The 19,937-nt window shown below is 38.3% G+C and overlaps 2 protein-coding genes across 2 annotated transcripts; one reads left to right on the top strand and one right to left on the bottom strand.

The window, feature by feature from the left end:
* Positions 1-262: 262 nt before the first annotated feature.
* Positions 263-4,984, bottom strand: LOC101302328. The gene is made up of 6 exons (XM_004291990.1): positions 4,383-4,984; positions 3,901-4,309; positions 3,524-3,739; positions 3,136-3,243; positions 2,005-2,279; positions 263-1,606 (listed from the first exon to the last, which is right to left on the bottom strand). Exons 1-6 carry the CDS (start codon positions 4,982-4,984, stop codon positions 1,198-1,200), a joined length of 2,019 nt encoding a protein of 672 aa, XP_004292038.1. The 3' UTR covers positions 263-1,197.
* Positions 4,985-17,663: 12,679 nt separating this feature from the next.
* LOC101300680 (probable gamma-secretase subunit PEN-2-like) lies at positions 17,664-18,319 on the top strand (the record flags this gene model as incomplete). Its single annotated transcript, XM_004289628.1, has 1 exon — positions 17,664-18,319. A coding segment is annotated over one exon (468 nt), but the record flags the coding sequence as incomplete, so codon positions are not given.
* Between the last annotated feature and the right edge of the window lie 1,618 nt (positions 18,320-19,937).

Raw genomic sequence — 19,937 nt, 5'->3', positions numbered from 1 at the left:
CGGATAAGATGTCAAAATGTGATCGAAAATTGGGCCTTTTAAACCATAAACCGAAAAGTCCTCAACTTAGGGTCCTCACTAGAAGGGCTTCCTTGGAACATAAGAGGAGATTGCTGATTGATTGATTCAATGTGGCATACTGGCATTGGGTAATAGGTGGAAGTGTTGGTAGATAGAATCCTACCCTGAACACAAAAGTATGCGAGAAGAGGAAGAAAGAGGGATTAGGATGATTATGGGACAAATATAGAAGAAAGTAATTTGGATGCGCATCAAGTAAAAGAGGGTGTGCATATATGACAGTAGTTAGGTACCTGCTACCATCATCTGTATAATGGAAACAAATATGGGGCAACGGAAGGCTCTAACTATATAGTCTAGATTTACAAGTGTGTATAATCTATCAACAGTACTCTAATTAGCTACATCTACTACCTACATTTCAAGCATTTTGAATCAGAGAAAACTATATAGACAGTTTCTATAGCAGAGCAACAATTTTTTTTTGTCAAATCACAACACTGCATGAGTTGATTTCTGCGATCAATCTCATTAATTTGTTCAAGGAGCAAACTTCTTTCTTCTTCCTTTTGATGAGGAACAAACTAGCACAGTCACTACCGGCACCAGAACAGGGACTAAACCAAATGGTGATGCCAAAACCTGGTTAGCAGTAGTCACACTTGTTGAATTGTTCAGTAACAGAACCATCAAGAAAAACGTGGTCCATCTCCCATACCTGCATAAAAGTAAGCAATGAGATATTTTATTCACGCTGCGTATCTAATGGCATCATGCAGCTCCATGGATTCTGCCCGGTTTGACGCTTTCATAGATCATGTCAATGGATTTCAAAAGCAACTCTCTTCCTCTTTTGATTCATGGACTGCAAGATTCAAAAAGTAGGGCTTATTCACAAGCTAAAGATCCACCCTATCTTTCATGTGGAGTGGCTAAAGCCATACCATCCAGACATGGAAGACCCTACAAGAGGCGCTCCCACCGGAAAGGATGATGACTTCTTTTTCGAAGGAAGTGGAATATGTGATGGCGCAACACAAAGTTAATCGACGTGGTATCCCGGCTTAAACTTTTGACTTGGTAAAGTAGAAGGTTCTACCGTCCACCTATAAGTGAGCATTTCTTCCGTCTGATTGTGGCATGACAGTTGTGAAAGCAGACTTTATATGGTAGATATTATGATTCTGCCTCACTTTCGTAGACATCAAACATAATTGATTCTAACTCACTTTCAGTGTCATTGAACACAGTTGATTCTGCCTCACTTTCGTTGTCATTAAATACTGTTGAATCTGCCTCAATTTGAGCGTCATCAAACATTATTGATTCTGCCTCAGTTTCAGTGTCATCAAGCATACATGTCTTCATGGGCGACTCATCATCCTCACTGAGTTGGGTATTTGAGAAGTCCTCATTGGTGATGCCAGATTCAAATCTTTCGCGCCTTTCCACTATATTCTTGATCCTTTTGTCAAACTCTGCGTCTGTACTAGTGAGCATGTACCGCAGTTTTAAATTGATGCGATTTTCTAGCAGAACTTTGTGCCTAGGAATTATTCGACCCTCAAGAGAGTAGCTGAAAAACCTGAACATAATTTCAATATGGTCAGTTGATGAAAAAAGAAAGGAGGTCATCAAACTATGACAGAAATAGTAAAATAAGTATAAATGGGAAAAATAAAACTTGAATCCACAAATACCTTTGTGCCAGATTGGCTACCCAAAGTAAGACATATCTTGAACAAATGATATGACATATCTTGAACAAATGATTGAGGCAATCATACTATATTCAGCTTGTGGATTAAAGAGGTTATTCCCAAGACATTGCTATCCTTTATATATACATCACAATAAAACTAAGAATCATTACTGAGCTAAGGTACATCTATCCCACATGAAGTTTTAAGATATTCTTCATTTTACTGGACAAAAGTAAGGTAGAGAAAAACAAAGGGTTACTGAAACTAAAGTTGGTTTCACCTTGGAAACTCGATGAGATCTCGCAAAGGGCGGACCATAGTTCTCCTCAGGTAACTGTATTTTGGGCGGAGGACATCTGTATTGTATCGGAGCAGCATGGGGAAGTCAGCTATCATCTCACCCAATGTGCTAAGGTGTATGCCAAGTGATCGAAAATATTTTACGTTAACCTCAAGCTTGTGCACAATGTTGCATCCCAAGAGCTCTGGCCCTAAAGCTATAACCTTTCCAATATCCCTGTCACTAACTCCAGCTTTTGTAATTAAGAATATGACCTGTATGACCAGTGACATGTTACAACATCTAAACTGTAAATTATAATCTTATCTATTTCAAACTGTCTGGATCTTAAATAGCTGTGTGGGAAATGCTAATGCCCAACTAGAGCTATTAATTCCAATGTGCCTGCAAGGGCATATACAAAACTATGTAGCGAAAAATCTGCTTCCTAGATAATGCAGGACACATATTTGTGGCACACATAAGTAACTATAATAGGCACCGTTTGTAGTTGCTTGACTTCAAATGGATCAGAATTATAAAATAAAATGAGATAAAAGATTTTTCATGATAGTAACTTCTACAGTAACTCTATCCAATAACTGTGAGTTGAAGAAAACATTAGTCTCCCCCTCACCCAACACACACACACACACACACACACAAACATTTGTGGAAAAAGAAGAAGATTAAAAGCAGCCAATGCAAATAATTACAGAAACTGAGAAAAGATATGCAGCAGCAATTACACTGCGACTATATACAACAGTCCATTAAACAATTTGCACAAGCGATCAGACTCTAATAGATACTTGATAACATGATGCCATAAAGCAATTGCACTGTGCTTCTGTGCCTATATGTCAACTTAGAATGTAATTAGGTCTAGAAACCATATTTTCTTTATTTTTCTCTTTTCTCTTTAGACTTGGTACATATTTTAAAAGCTCAATTCTACCCTCAGTCTAATCAGCTCACTACAGCATGAAGATTAAAAGAGATATATACATATAATTCTACATGCCATGGTGAGTGTTTACACCAGGTGGGGTGTGTGATTTAAACTAACTTGATGAGGCTATGAGCTCAAAGGAAAAGAATAACAATAATCTGAATAGGAAAATTACGTACCACTGGCCGAATTTTCTTGTATAGACTGTATGTAAGCAACGGAGGAAACTTTACAAGCATTTTTCCTATGGCATCATCTCGAATGCCTATGTCCTGGAAAAACTTTACCTACAAGACACAAATACACATGAATAACATCTTATGAAGCATGATAACATGAATGCAAAGATTTTGGGTGTGTAGGTGTGTACATGTATATGTATGCATGGGGTTTGCAATAACTGCATTAGTGCATTATGTATGTGAATATGAATAATTATGAGAATGAGAACTACTTAGGCTAGTTGAGACTGGAGATAACATAAACCAACTAAGCAACAATGCTCAAGTTGTTTCATGACAGGTACATATCAACATCAAAATTAAAGCACACGACTGTCTACCATACCTTTGGCACAATGGTCTTCTCCAAATCAGCACAGAAAAGGATCGGTTTAATGGTAAGCATCCTCCTCATACCATCTCGGGTAATTCCAAGGTAATACAAATACTTAACTAGGGGCTTCCATCTTTCCTCTATTCCACAACCCATCAGCTGGGGCCTAAATGCTATCAATTTGCCAACATCCTCAGTACTAAGGCCAAATTCCTTCAAATAGTTCACCTGGACAAAGAAGAGCAGCATCTCACTAGATATTACACATATGCAATTAGCTACAGATTCTCCTAAATCAGCCATAAAGCACATATCCACTCATCAGACTTTCAAATAGCATGATAACTATATGACTCCAACTAAATGTCAGAGTAAGGAGTGTCAGCTACCTTTTGGTTCATCTCGTCTAGACTAAAGTAGCCAAGTACCCTGGGGTAGTCAAAGACCATTGTGCCGAAATCTTTGAGATTGATTCCCATATCCAAGTAAAACCCCACACGAGCGGTCACTTCCTCCAAACTGTATGACAATAGCTCCGGACATCGGCTCATCACAGTTCCCATCCAATCCCTCCTAACTCCATTTCTCTCCAAATACTCAACAATCTCATCCAATTCCTCATTGCTCCGCTCCAGAAAACATTCCCCACCTTTCACCAGCGCAACCCCTATAAACCTTCCCTTCACATGAATCGACTTCAACCACTCGGCACGCCTTCTAATTGACCCAAGGTCTCCCTTTGACATGCAAATGAGCTTCCCAATTTGGGGAAATGAAAGTGAATTATGCTTCAACCACCTATTTACAATCAAATTCAACCCTATAAACTTCATGTATTGATTTCTGAAAGAAAAGTAGAGGATTGGATTACCTGATACAGGGCACAGCCTCGGAGTTTTCGATAACAGTCTTGGCGCGAAAATTAAAAGTGGAGTTGGAGAACTCCGGCGAGCGTTTCATGGCCGCGGCTTCGACCATGACGTAGTCAATGAAGTCGGCCAAGGTCTCCGTCAAATTGGTGGCGTAGGTGATTCCGAATTTTCCTTTGGTCCTCATAGCCTCCTTGAACATTTCCTTGGTGACCTTCCGGCGAATCTCCAGAGCCCGCATTATCATCCGGTGCTCGTCGTCGTCGTCGCGGAGGAGCGGCGAAGGGGAGGAGTCGCCGGAGATGGAGCCGGGGAACTGGGGAGTACGTTTGGGGAGGAGGGAGAGCTCGAAGGCTTTGTTCTCCGGAGGGAGGTGGCGGCGGTGTTGGAGGTCGGTAGGGCTAGGGTTAGGGAGGCGGGAGAGACGGTGGAGGAGGAGAGCGGTGGACTTGGAGTTGTGCTTGCGGAGAGTGAGGTCCGGGGGTTCGTCGGGATGAGGATGAGGATGACGTGGCGTATCGTTGAGAGAGGAGAAGACGGTGGTGGTTGGGCGGCGGTGGTGGTGAAGTGGAGTGAGCTGAGTGAGTGAGGAAGACAATTCCATAGGTGTTTTTTTGCTGGACTCTGCGCCTTCAATCCATTAATAATGGACCATTATCTACTCGGGAACTTTTCATAACGGCAAAATAGAATAACCTAACAGAGCAAATCCACCGGTTAGGTTTTCGTTGGGAAGGCATGGGACATTAGCGTGACAAAGGTCGTCATATAACAGTGAAACTGAACTGCAGTTCTCACCTACGATTTTAGTTTTTAGATCGTCACGTGACAGTAACTGTTTAATAAATTTTATATTAGGTATTTTATATGTTCGGTTTATTTTTGAGTTTTTCCTGAAATGTCGAGTTTTTGATTTAAGGCTTATGTGTGGTAGTACGCGTCGACACGAGGTCACCGACTTATTCAGATTATTTTTCGGTACGTCGAACTATTTTCTATGTTTTATCAAAGTTTCAATAAAACAAAATTATTTTTCAGAAATTAAAAATTTGTGATTAATTCTCAACCGTTTGATCTCTTCATTTTAAATCTGGGTCGTTCACTTTCTCTATAAAAACTAGGGCTGGGCATGGGACGGGACGGGCCGGGATTTGGTGAATCCCGTCCCGTCCCGAAAATAAAAGAACGGGACGGGAAGGTGTTTTTTAAAAATCTGTCCCGTACGTCCTGATCCCGATCGGGATCGAGACGGGACCGGGACGGGATCGGGATCTCGACAAATTTTTTTTTTTTTTTTTTTGTAAGAACAAATTAATTGATTATCAAACACCACCACAGGTGGAAAAACGGGTTGAGAAACTCCAAGCATTCAAATGCTCCACCACAATTGATCAGTGTATGAAATTTTCGACATTTTTATGCTGTTTGGAACAACATTAATGAAACTACTAGGAAAAAAAAAATATCCAAAAACACATAAAACAAAAAAAAAGAACATTGATGAAATTAGAAGTACTAAAATCAACAAGAACATAGGTGCATAGGTGCTAAATTACATCCCACTTTAAAAGTACTAAACATCCCACATTAAAAATTAACCCTCAAAACAACAACTAAAAATATCCAAAATCACACAAGCAAAAAAAAAGAACATGAATGAAATTAAAAGTATTATTTTAGACCAAATTAAATATGGTTGAGTGCATTGTAACACCATGCAACCTAAAAAATCAAGTATAAAATGAATAAAATCAAGTATTCTAATATTACGGGACGGGACGGGATTTTTCGGGATAGTCCCGTCCCGTCCCGTCCTGTTATGGTAATGTTAAAACGGGACGGGACGAGACGAGATTGCTATTTTCAAAACCTATCTCATCCCGTCCCGCTAACTTTCGGGACGGGACCGGTACGGGATCGGGATTCCGGTACTAAGTGCCCAGCCCTAATAAAAACCCAACTCACGTCAACTGGCCCAAATCGGGTCAACTCTTTCTTCTTCGAAGACAACCAAGAGCTGTGTTGCTCTCCGACCGCCCAAGACGACGCCATCGATTCCGGCCACCCCACGCCGCCAGACTTGGCCAAAACCTTCCTCTTTCTTCCATATCCTAAACCCTCATCATCAATTTCACATGCATTCACCGTGGTGATCGAATCAACTCCGGGAAAGTTTTGTTTTTCCAGCGACCAAATCGTGTGCTAGAGGTATGGTTGTGATCACTTTTTCCTTCTCTATCTTCTCGAATCCTTAATTTCACGAATTGCTTCTATTTTTTAAATACATCATTTTCTCTGCGTTTTTGGGATTCGCCGGTGATCTTCCACCGACGGTGCCGTCCAAGCTTTCCGGCATGCGTCTGTGGCACGCGTCTCGCTCTCCCTCTGATTCGGTCGTGCCAGAGCTGCCCGAGAGCAACGCGTTAAGGCCTGGGCGTCACAATCCCACAACGTGGCCAGTGTCATGTGGTGGGGTGCAGGCGAGCTGAGGTGGCTCGGAAGGCCCAAGTCGTCAAAATCTTTTGCCTGGGTCATGGGAGGTGATGACCCAGGTCTGACCCAGGTTAAAGAAATTTCATGGGTGGAGGGAGGTTTTTTCTGGCTGGGTCTTCGTTTGACATGGCGAAGGCTTGGGTCTTGTTTTTGGGGTAAGGGTGGACTTGCTCTAAACGTGGCTTAAATTATCAATTTGCCGCCTTAACTTGGTAAAAATTACTGATTTGCATCTCCTCTGTTAAATTCAACATTTTCAATCCAATTATGAGTCACATGTCATATATGTGAGAGGCAACACTGTCATTTTATATTATTTTTAATATAAAAAAAAGGTATTGTTATTAAGTATTAACACACCATTTTTTGTTATTAACACACTCCATCTATTTTCCTATCTATATATTTTTATTTTATTTACAAACTTGCCACTTAAATTTGATTAATAATTAGTTCTCACCATATAGGTTTATAAGGGGTGTGTTAATAGCAAAAATGGGTATGTTAATAGCACCACCCAAAAACAATTATCAAGATATTTGACTTGATTAGTCTTAAACAAATTATGTTGTTTACATTGTTTTTTTTTTCCAAGGAAATGGAACTACACCTAGGGCGTTTCTATTCATACCTCCAAAAACGCTATGTAGACCTTCTTGCTTAATGAACCTCCAATTTATTTTTACAAAGAACTAAAATGCTATTTACAATTTCTCAATTTTCCCAAAACGCTCCTAGTTCAATAAAATCAATAAAAACTTTTTTCTTTTAAAATATTTTATGCATACCCCCATATTCGGTAGTTAGACCTCTTTTGATTTTTGGGCAACTCCCAATCATAATTTGCTTTCGAAATACATTCAATTGGTTCAAACCTATCATTAGCTATATCGAGCCAAGCTTTTTTGTTTAGGCACAGTAACAACTAGCAAATAAATAACTCTCCAAGTTCTTCAAGTTTTCAAACAAAATTAAGAAAGAAACTGATAGAGAAGATAAGCTAAGAAACAAAAAAAATGTCTACAAATTGCATCATCTTTCAAAATTACATAAAAGAGATGTCTATATTGCATAATGTTTCCAATTTTTCGTAAAATTTTACTTAATCATCGATTGTGAATGATTTTAGATTTATGGTTCTTTGGAAACAATAGTCGTAACGATCATATGAGTTTTCTCTTGGTTGAAGACTCCAGTTGTTGAGGTAAGTTGAGACTTTTATTTTTTATTTTTTACTTTTATTGATGTGTTTTTATAGGTAATTTTATAGAGAAATTATGATAAATGACCAATTTTTGGTCCTTGAATTGATTTCTAACCTTGATTTTCTAATTAGTTGAAAAATGACAATATATAGGAACCAAAAGTCTTAATTACCCCTGTTTAAATTGTATGTAAATCATTCCACCAAAACTCATGAGACTAAAGACTTTTTCAATTCTCACTAACGCAAGCTGCTGATTACAGCACACTTTCGGAGCATCTAGATGCTATATTTTTCTTTCACATAATTAACAAACTTATCGATCTAACACCATTTCAGATGTTGTCCCATTTGTTGCATCATATGAAAGGTTTCACAGCTTATTGGTTAAATCACAAATGCCCGGATTATTGGATTTACTCCTAATCATAAAATTTAATCACAAATGACAATATATATACCCATATATATACACACACACACATACTACTTGGTCGCCTGCGCATCCATATTGCTGGTTGAATCTAACTATCTTACTCTTTTGCAGTCTCAACCAAAGAATCATGTACTGTTAAATATCAATTCCAATTAATATACACCGCCAAGAATCTCAAGAAAATGAAGAATAATCAATGTCCTCTACTAATCATCTTGATACGCACACATGTATAAATAAAACCCAGCATATAATTTAATTCTATGGAAATCAAACTTCGTATTCTCCTGCTCCAAAATATTTCAGAGCTTAGGACCTCGCGCAAGGATAGGTGGCTTAGGACCTTAATTCTTTCATTTTGATAAGCTCCTCTCGAACAATTGTTTATCATTAAGAGAAGATGCATTGGAAGAGTATGCATGAGAAGAATAAAGAGAAGATGGGTAGTCTTTGAGATAGGTTATAACGTTTAGATGGTGTTACAGAGTTATAAGGGGTAATTAAGACTTTTAATCGCTTTATATGGTCATTTTTCAACTAATTGAAAAAACAAGGTTAGAAATCAATTCAAATGCCAAAAGTTGGTCATTTATCAAAATTTCTCAATTTTATATGAGTTGACAAAGTTAATGCTAACTTGAGAAAAAAGAGATGTCCAGATAGTGTTTTTGGATGTATGAACAGAAGCTCCCCTAAATCTATTAGGCTTACAACAAAAAGGTTAATGCATGAGTAATCCGAGCACTAAAACACAAAATACAATTTAATCCAAAACTACAGCTATATGAATTGAAAAACAACTCCAAAACTACATAAAAAAAAGGGACCTGAAAACTACTAAAAGCTAAAGTCTTTACGGCAGACAATCCAATACAAATAGTATTCACGAGTCAAATCACTGGTGGAACTAATTCACTTGCACAAATAACTTACGACCTTTCAGCTTGTTCTGCTGTGTCGTCTTCTAGGTCCGAAGAATCTTGGTAGTAGTTCCATGAACAATCCTTTGTGTCCAGGTCCATGTCCTCATCCTCATTCTCAGATTCAGATTCAACTAGTTTGTAAAATTCTTTGTCACGGTTGCGACAGAACTTATCAACAGTAGATGCCTCCACCGCTCGTCCTCCCCATTCACCGCACATCGAACACCATTTTGCAGTAGGCTGGAGAAGCTCATAACCACATTCGCCACATATTACCAAATAGTCAGCGCCAACAGTTGAACCAGGTGGAACATACTTCAAGAACAGGCAATCAGCGGTGCGGTGGTGGTCATTACCACAGATCCGACATCGTTCTACTCCGATGACCACAAGGAACAGGCAATCAACGGCGTGGTGGTCGTCATCATCACATACCTGACATTTTTCTCCTCCAATGACCACAGGTGTAGAAGAAGCAACTCCAGCAGCCTTCGGTTCTTTGGACTTGAAGCTTGCTTGTTTGAAGATACATTGTTAGATGCCAAAACCAAATAAAAGAAAGAAGGATGATGCTGCTAAACGTACCCACCAGAAACTTGATTTGTCACACATAAACAAAGGCCCTTTTACTAATAACTTCAAACATAAACAATACTAACCCGACCTTACTAATGGAAAAACTTCAAACCAATTTGTACAAATAAGATAACTGAATGATAGCTTTATTTTGTTCGAAATAACAGAGCCATAACACCAATACTTAACTTCAGGAGAAACCTACAAAAACAACGTGCGAAAAATGGAACAAACTCAAGGACAACAATTAATCTTACTTAAAATTGTAATATGCCATTGAACAAAAATTACACAAATTCTGGCAACGAATGAGAACATGAAATATTTTCTCTCCCAGGATAAGTAGAGCCAGAAGCTCTCTAGGCATAACAGAACTCCTAAAAAAAAAACCAGTTATAGTACATAAACAAGAGCTTGGTACATAAATTTTTTATTAATAAAGCCAAATGTTGTCTTGATGGTTAAATTGAAGTAACCGAATTACCCAGAGTTTATTAAACTCTAATATTACAAAGGCTATCATCTCATCTCATACGTTTTTTTTTTTTGGTTATTTAGGATTCGGTAATTGGCTGCATATTAACAGGAGAAAATAATTCTAACATGTTCACTGATAAAACGTATTTGCACACGCATCAATTAACACTGTCAACAAATCAATCGTAGTATAAAGCAAGCAGGGATCGTTCTAAACCGGGGATCCAACTACAGGGTACATCCATCTAATCTAATAAAAATGTCGAAATAAGCATATAGGGTTTAAAGGTTTTGATGATTTTGGAATAAACATTGAAAATAAATCCTAAATTACTTCTATACATATTTACATGTGATCAACCAACAATCATGCAAACTTAACCAAACAACCATGTAAGAACAAAGAAGACGATCTCTAATCTCATTTAAGTCTACACCGTGAGCAATTATACAACCTAAATTTGATATGCACATAAGTTCCTACGTGGTTCCTATGACATAGACCTACTTAGAATTAGACTACGGGTTTCATTCAACATCGTGACACAAAAAAACTCGGCTACGTGCTCTACTTATAGGTCACACACATAAACTAATCATGCAATTACGTATCACATAAAGATCGATGTGTTTAAGCACAAGTCCAAATTAAACATAAGTAGAAAATCGGTGAAATAACAAAGACAATACAACTTATCAACTAATTGTATCAAAGTCGAACTTTGGATGATTAACACATGCAATATCAACTACTTGTATTAACTACACATGATAATGGAAGAATGCACCGAAAATCTTAAAGTATATAGACATAAAACTCACGGCATAAAACCTAAAATCATTGATTAAAAATTGAAAACTTTAATTCAAAACATGGTTCAAAAGTGTTTCTATCTCATAGACAAGAATCGAAACATACTTAAGCAAAAACCTAAAACAAACATCAAGAAGAACAAACACATACTAATCTGAAAGTAAAAGATGAAATACACTCTCAGAATATCCCTACTTGTTCTATTCTTCGAGTGAGCGGAATCCTAGGCTACGTGCTTTGGATAAAAGATGATGGTGGAATCGGATTATGGTGTTTGGAGGTTGATGGAGTTTCGGCAAAGTTTTGGTGTAATTTTACACGGGTTGATGATCATGAACTGCTGCCATGCCGTGCCCTATATATAGAGTAACAAGACTTGATCTCCAAGAATTCCTCAAGCACAAGGAATCCTTATTAAAATTCGGCAAAAACCAAGTACCAAGTTGGATTTAACTTCCTCTCTTGGTCTTCAAGTAATCCTTATGCATTAAGGAATGACAAAACCATCTTGAACTTGGAAAACCTTCTCTCTTGGGCCGCACGGTCTCTTTCCTTGGTGACTTGGGAAATCTCACGGCATCTTCCATACATATCTCGGATTGTACTTCTCCTAGCTCAAGCAGGAACTCCTAGCTGCCGGCCACCTTTCCCTCATGAGTTAGGAAAACATTTCCTAGTCAACACGGGTTTAGACTTTTCCTGAAATAGAAATAAGAAAATTAGAAACTAGGAAAGAGGAAAGATGGAATCCTGATCAAGACAGGAATCCTGAGTAAACAAGGATTTCCAATACTTAGCACAATTTCAACACCAAATTATTCAAATCCGAAAATACTATGTATTCTAACACTAAAACCTACATATTTCTACATTAAGCAATTATTCTACACTAAACATAAATATAAAGCTAAAACAACTAAATAGGAGTTAACAAAGGGTAAATAAAGGGTATAAACATATTAAGAACGTCACACTTTGTGCTCCTATCATTCACGCGCATCACTGATGGGCAAGAGCGAAGAAAACCATACATCATATCAATGAATTTTAAGCAGAAAACAAACAAATCGCACGCGGCCAAGTTTTATCATATCAATGAATAACGAAATACCTTTGTTGATCAGACTGGGCGCAGCAGCACAGTCGTCTGGATTTGCGCCGAGATGATGTGGCTCCTTTTTCGAATCCCCCGATCGAATTTTCTTTCCAATCGAGATCCATTCGTAGCCGCTATCCATCGGAGTTTTCAAACCCTCGGAGCTACTGGGTTTCACCAAATCCCCGGGCTTTCCAATTGAGCTTTCATCTTCGGATAACCTAGAAATCGCCCCTCTGTCCATGCTTTCTGTTTTCATTCCATATTGAACAATCATGAGATTTGGAATTTATATAGTAGGATTGGGCCGGGTTGCTTTGCTTTACATTTACCCCAATACAAAAAGACATCTCTAAATTACGCTCCAATTTATTTCCTTTACTTTAGCCTACTTAAGGGTAATAATGAATTCTCAAAAGAAAAAGAAAAAGAATAATAATGAATAACATGTTGAAGGAGAACATGTACGGTAATAACGGTCTATTACTAGGCATTATATAAAGTCTCCTAAAAGATCTAGAAGTTCTATCAATACTGTAATATATTATAATAAGGAAACAGATTAACAAATCCTACTTGTATTAGGGCAATACACATAACAAAAGAATATAAACATAATTTCCTTAAACACTCCCTCTTGTGTCGTGTCCCTAATACATTATTGTGTTTATAGTGTTGCCTCGATAAAAAACATTGCCAAGTAAAACAAAAACCCCGTGGGTAAAACCAAAAACTTGGACGAAGGGAAAAAATGCACAACGCACCAACTACAATTGAAGATAACATATGATGTAGACCCCCCCCTGATGTCTACACAACGACTCCCCCTAATTGGTAACTCAATCTCCGAGTTCAGATAAACGGCGCACGCAATTCTCTTCACATGCTTTAAAAGTAGACTTGGGCAACGATTTGATCATTAAATCTAGCCACATTATCCTTAAATCAAACTTGCTATACTTAGCATTACTTTGATCTTTAATGAGAAGGTTGCCTAACAACTCAAAACATAAGTTCGCGTTGAAAATCAGATTCACGCATAGCGTGACCTTCGTGTACTTAAACAGTCATAACTTCTTCGATACAATAGGTATGGACAAACCGTAAACGTTTTTGAAAACTACATACATGTAGCTTTCCAACCATACAAAGTCCATAACCTAGTTCATTCTGAGCTGATTACAAATCTATCGAAGTTGACTGTTCTACAAAAACAGATTCTCGGACAAATATGTCATATTTTACGAAAATAGCCATAACTCACTAAATATGATAGGTGTGATCAAATGGTTGGTGTCCCTAGAAAGTAGACACATAGACATTTCCAATGGTACCAATATCATCATTTTCCAACAAGTGGGCTATCATGTAGGTTATGTGGAAGTTGATCTACGAAACTGAGCAAATTCTGATTTCGCCTTTAATGTGTCTTTCTAGGGATGAATAAGCCTAAACCTTTCATACCATTAGGCATTGAAAGTTAAACTGTCATTACATTGGCGTTGCGTGAGCGCATCCGACCACTACCTTGATATTCCTTAACCCAAAAGCCTAAGGCGGCCACTACGCGACGCCACCAATTTTTACGCCATTATATATAGGTGATTTGTAGCCAATTTGGATTCCTGAAACCCTCTTAAGGATGTTGCAAGGTAATGTTCTTGTGTGGAACTGACGCGAGATTGTCAATTTGGAAACACAATGAGCCTTGATCAACTTGGTGCAGGCTCGTAAACATAAAATCATCTTCCTCTCTAAAACTTGGGCGAGGAAGCCTTTGACTGAGTATATGACAAGAAGGCCGAGATTCCATATATGACTCCTTCTGTGTTGAGCATGGAAGCGAATCAAAAGGGCTGGCTGTTATGTGGACTAGTGATACTCATGATAGCTTGCATACTTAATCCGCACATCACATATACATGGAAGTGGGAATGCAAGGAGAAGAACTTTTGAGATTTACTGGGATCTATTATTTTGCAAGCAGAGATGTGCGCAGTCGCACATACGATATGATTGAGGCCTTATCAATGCATCAATGCTCTCTGCCGTGGCTCATGGCGGGAGACTTCAATGAAATAATGAGCTAGGCAGGAAAATCTGGGGGTGTAGTGTGTTCCCCAACAACCATAGTGAAATTTCGACAAACTATGAGCAGTTGTGGGGAGCAGGTTCACCTGGTCAAACAAGTTCACCAAAGAAAGACTTAATCGAGCTTTTCAATCAGTGCAGTGGCGTAGCAGGTCCTCTTTCAGCTGAGTTATCAATAAAAAATGCATTTTCTAAATCAAAATGTGTTTGGTAATTTAAATATAAGAAAAAAAAATTTTATTTTTCAAAACATCAGGGATCCATCTTCATAGATGAAGAGGAGAAACCTTTTTTTAAACACAGATAGTAATCTTAATAGTCCTCTTTCAAAAAAAAATCTTAATAGTCCTCATATATTGCAAATCTGGTTCTCATCGCTGTCATCGTCTCATAAACCTTTTATACCACCAATAATCATAATCCTCCACCGTATATTGCTAATCGGTGACCATGGTGATTCTCAGAATACTGCAATTCTTAATCAATTGACCCAGTTCTCATCTGCCATTAATTATTTAAGAGCTATTTTGTATATTATCTTTGTTTGCTAATCCAATAACTAAATAGAGACTCTAAAATGCTTAAGATTAGTTCTGGAAATACAGATTCAAAGCTATCACCTTGACAACAAGTTGCTAAAGATGAGATTGTTAGAGATGAGGGTATTTCATCAACAAGAAGAAGGTGTATTTAGATTTTTTATTTTTTTTTTTAGGGGAATGGAAAAATATCCATTACGCTTATATAGCCTATAACGACCATTACGGTAAATGCATACTCAAACACAAAGTACAACTTACTCTAAAGCTATAAAGCTATAAATTGAAAAGATAATCTCAAAACTACGTCCAAAAACGTTGATATGAATACTAGAAAGCAAATAAAATTAACCTCCACACCTATACAATCATAAGGCAAAGCAACCGTCCTGATAAGTGTGACGCCTAAGACCTCTATTGGTGTACGTTTCCACTCAACAGACCAGCGAATCAACTCTGACTTAACAACAATGTGGACTACATGTGTTACACCTCTAAAGAGCCCAGCACCAACCCGACCCAAATGAAAGATAGCAAAGAAAAAGATCAACCCTAAAGCCCAGCCCCTGAGCCACAATGGAGCAGTCCACAAAGACTGAGGCCCATAGGCCCAATCTGCCCCTCCTCTCTCCCATCCAAGTCTGACCACCGTTGCGCTCGCCAGAGGTGCCTCCTACAGCCGTGTCAATCTGGCGGTTTCCCTCCCTTCTTGAACATGGTTACGTGCTTACAACCTCAAAAACACTGCTAGTCTTGCAAACCAAGAAGCTGCCGCTGAATAACTGCACCAAAGAAGTTCAAAATCGCTGCACAAATCCAAGAGACGCCTCCCCAAATTCGAATCTGACTCACATTGCATCATCTGAGACCGGAGTCTCTTTCAAGTGTCGTTGGACGCATATACAAGTATACAATGCACCTCTGCTCTGACTACTACTGATGAAGGGGAAGACCCAACCTCTGAAATCTGAATCCCTCCGTCGTGAAGAAGATCGCCCAAGTTAGACCCTCTGCAACCAAAAATTGGTAAACCAACCGCTTCAACTTTGCCCATATAACACCAGGATGGATAGGATGTCGGGGGCGTCAAGACGTAGACAATAAGGAACCAGAGTACGCCGCTGCTATACGTTCAAACTCGGTTTGCTCAGCTCCGACAAACTCAGAGTGAATAGATTACTTCCCTTCCTATCCTAGTTTCATCCCACGTTTGATGGAGCGAAAATGGATAAGTGTATTTAGATTTTAAGTACGGTAAAAAGTAAAATAAAAGTGCTATAAGTAAGGGCAGCTCCAATCGTGGGTGTAAAACCTAGGTCTTGGTCTTATATAGGGTTTATTGATCTCCAACAGGGCAAAAGAGGTGGTTCTAGTCTTGGAAATATAGGACCAAGTCCTAGTCTCAGTCTCAAATCTGAGACAATTCCAGGACCAAGACTCGGGGCCCACTGATATTGGGCTGGGTCAGTGCTGCTATAGAAGAAACGCGCTTGCTGGAGACGGAGAGAAACGGGCGCGCGAGGAGAATGAGGGTTGACGGGACGCGCGCTAGTGCGCTTCTCTTTGGAGTTTCCTTATACATGGTCCCCCTACTGAGCAAAGCTGTCTCCATTTGTCTATTGGAGACCACCAAATGGATGGCTCAAATTCATGTAAATATCAAATTGGACGGTACTTGACCACCACCTGACTACCTGTTGATTGCCCAATTATTTACTCAAATGGTAAGAAACAAATCTGACGGCCCAAATTGTTTTAGTTAAAATGTCAAATGGCTAGAATAATTCCATCCTTATTAATTAAACTCGTTTTGACCTAAAATAGAAAATAAAAAAAATCCATGCTTGTATTCAACTTTGGATATTTTTGGACATAAGAATAATTTAAAATTTTGTGATAAAAATAAAAATAGTGACGTTTTATTTATTAATAAGTTTACCTTATTATTTAATATAATATTCATAAATATACCACTTAAAACTTATTTTAATAAACTAAAGTGCATATAGGCTCTCATATAGGATTCATTATTGGAGATGAGAAAACGAGTCTTATATGAATAGTGTAATAAGAGGTCCTATAATGGATATAAGACTCAATTTATAGGACTATGGTTGGAGTTGTCCTAATGGAGGTGTAAACAACAAATTTGGTTGATGGAAAGGAAATTGGTTCATTGATCATTCCTATGTACATATGAAAGTAAATTTCTTACTAGTTTCCCTATAAGGTGTTTGGTAACGTCGAGAACCTAACTAGGAAATGTATTTTACATTCTCTTTCAATGTTTGGTTTATGCATAAATAAGAAAACAAGTAACATTAATTTACTAATTATATCCTTAGTATTAAAATATAGAATATTCAAGATTCAAAAATTTTAGGGGTAATTTAGTAATAACATGTATTAAAATAATATTTAAAATATGCAATTAATGTTAGAAAAGTATGAGGACGATTGAATCCCATGATACGTGAGAGGATCTAATTTTCCATCTATTTTCTCATATTGAACCAAACAAAAAAAAGAACAACTTTTCTTTGCTAATCTCTATAATCCGTAAACCAAACGAGGCCCTGAAGTTAGAATAAGAACCCCTTTTTTAACTTCTTCTAAAAAAGAAAAAAACGGTGACGAATACAAAATTCAATTCTCTTTCTAAGCCCGTCGTCGTCGTTTTGGGTTTTCATTCTCCGATGGAAGCCACCACCGATACCCCAAACCCTAACCCGAGCCCAAGGATTCTCCTCCCCTTGTCCTCTTCCCCCCCTGTGGCCCACCATCGACGGTCCTCTTGGTCTATCGGAGGAAGAATCCGTCAGCTACGCCCGTCGGTTCTACAAGTTCGGTTTTGCTCTGCTTCCGTTGCTTTGGGCCGTCAACTGCTTCTACTTCTGGCCCGCTCTCCGCAACTCCCGCTCTTTCCCTCTCATCCACCACTACGTTCTCAGATCCGCCGTCGGATTCGCCGTGTTCACTGCTCTGCTCTCGTCGTGGGCCCTTACCTTTGGGATCGGAGGAGAGCGTCTGTTCGGGCATGTCTGGGATGAGCTGGTCATGTATAACCTTGCTGATAGGCTTGGACTCACCGGATGGAGCTAAAACCCTAATGTATGCATGCCTTCTACCCTCAGCAATTTGATCATGTAATTTTGGTTTGATCATGTTTGTGTATATTGTTGGATCATCTTAAGCTAGTCGGAATACGAATTCGATTTCAAAGTGTTGAGATTATTTACATTATGCTATTCATTTGAAAGTTCAAATTACAGCTTAAGGTCCTATTGTTTATTGTTGAGAAATTCATAGTGGGATGTTTCTAGCTGTCGAGGTTGAGGGAACATTTGAGGATTTTTAGGCTAATGGTAATCAGTATCTGAATTCTAACCGGCCAATTAGTATTTCCATGACTGTTAGTACTGCTACTATCAGTCTATTACTCTATTTTTCTTCTGTGTTCCTTGGTGGTGGATCGATGTAACCCTAGAAACCAGCATGAGTGTAACCCCACTTTTCTCATTTGCAAGTTTAGGCTGAAAGTTAGAGGAGGCACTAAACAAAGTTAAGCTGAAAAGAGAAAATGAGTTAATTACACTGGGAACTGCATTAGAAACTTATGTGCTGATGTATACGCCAGTTCCATCATTACACTAACTGAACCTGTTTCTTTGGGACTTATCTGTGCATGAGTCCCGAGGTTGTTTAGACCTTCTATTATGTGAATACGGCCATAGCTGGAGATTAACTTTGGTTTGATGACGGTTTAGCAGCTCCTTTCAATTTTTAGTAGAAAGTTCTATCTAACATAAAGACACAGGAGATTCTATTTTGTAAACTTTGAAATACACCGCGATAGATAGATGGTGATTTTTTTATTTTAGTCTTGTTCTGTTGATCTGTTCTATAGATACGCTAACTTTTTCAAATTCCTATTTTTGAAATATTAAACTTATGTGCTGCAAATATAAGGCTGAAAGTTAAGAGGAGGTGTTATAGAAGTTTATCTAATATATACACGGAGGAAGTTTGTAATTACTTCAGCTTTGAAACACACCACACTGGTCAATGAAGATTTCTTTATTTTGTTTTTCGTTTGTTGTGTACGTATAAAGACTTGGTGAATGACCACCAATGAACTTCTGTGCTGACAGTTAAGGCCGAAAATTATAGGAGTCAGTGTGTTCTCCTAATATGAATTTTTTCCCAGTCAAGTGGATGATGATGAAGCACCTCCTGTCTTTATCACTCTACAATGGCGTACTGTTGAGGGTTATGTTTAGGGTACTTTATGCTCCTCAACAGCATGCCTTGCTTATATGACTATATGCGAAAATGGCTAGCTTTACGTTTTAATTGGAAAGTCAAATTGGATTTTTTTTTAACAGGAAATTGGATTGTTAATTACGATTCCAAGATTTCTTTTTCTCTTGAATTCTTTTATCTCTTGTTTTGTTATATCTATATTTTTCTGTAACCTTTGTTTGTTTATTGTTATAGGGATAGGTTGTAATACTTATCTACATTATTATTTGTTTCCATTAATATATTTCTCGCTCCATCGAGGTTCACCAAGAAAAATGATATGGTTGAGCTGTCGGATTGCACATAGGAGTGGAGATTATCAATATATTAGACCCCTTAGTTCTTATCCTGGGTGAAGATAGATTAATAGATACATCAACTCTAGTGAGTTAGTAGCTTAATGACCAGCATAATGGAACTGCGTACAGGTCTTACAGGATCTCACATCAGAAATTGACATTTACAATTCTCAAGTTGTAAAATGCCTGAACTACGGGACCAAAAACAATAATGTGGTGCCTCTTTCTTCCCTTTCTATCTCTATCCTTTCCAACTCTGCCAGTTGTTGTTTCAAGCTTTGCTGTAAGATGGAAGTCTCACCGAGTA

The sequence above is a fragment of the Fragaria vesca genome, linkage group LG2, assembly GCF_000184155.1.
Source record: "Fragaria vesca subsp. vesca linkage group LG2, FraVesHawaii_1.0, whole genome shotgun sequence".
Classification (NCBI taxonomy): Eukaryota; Viridiplantae; Streptophyta; class Magnoliopsida; order Rosales; family Rosaceae; genus Fragaria; species Fragaria vesca.
This window is presented reverse-complemented; position numbering and strand designations above follow the sequence as displayed.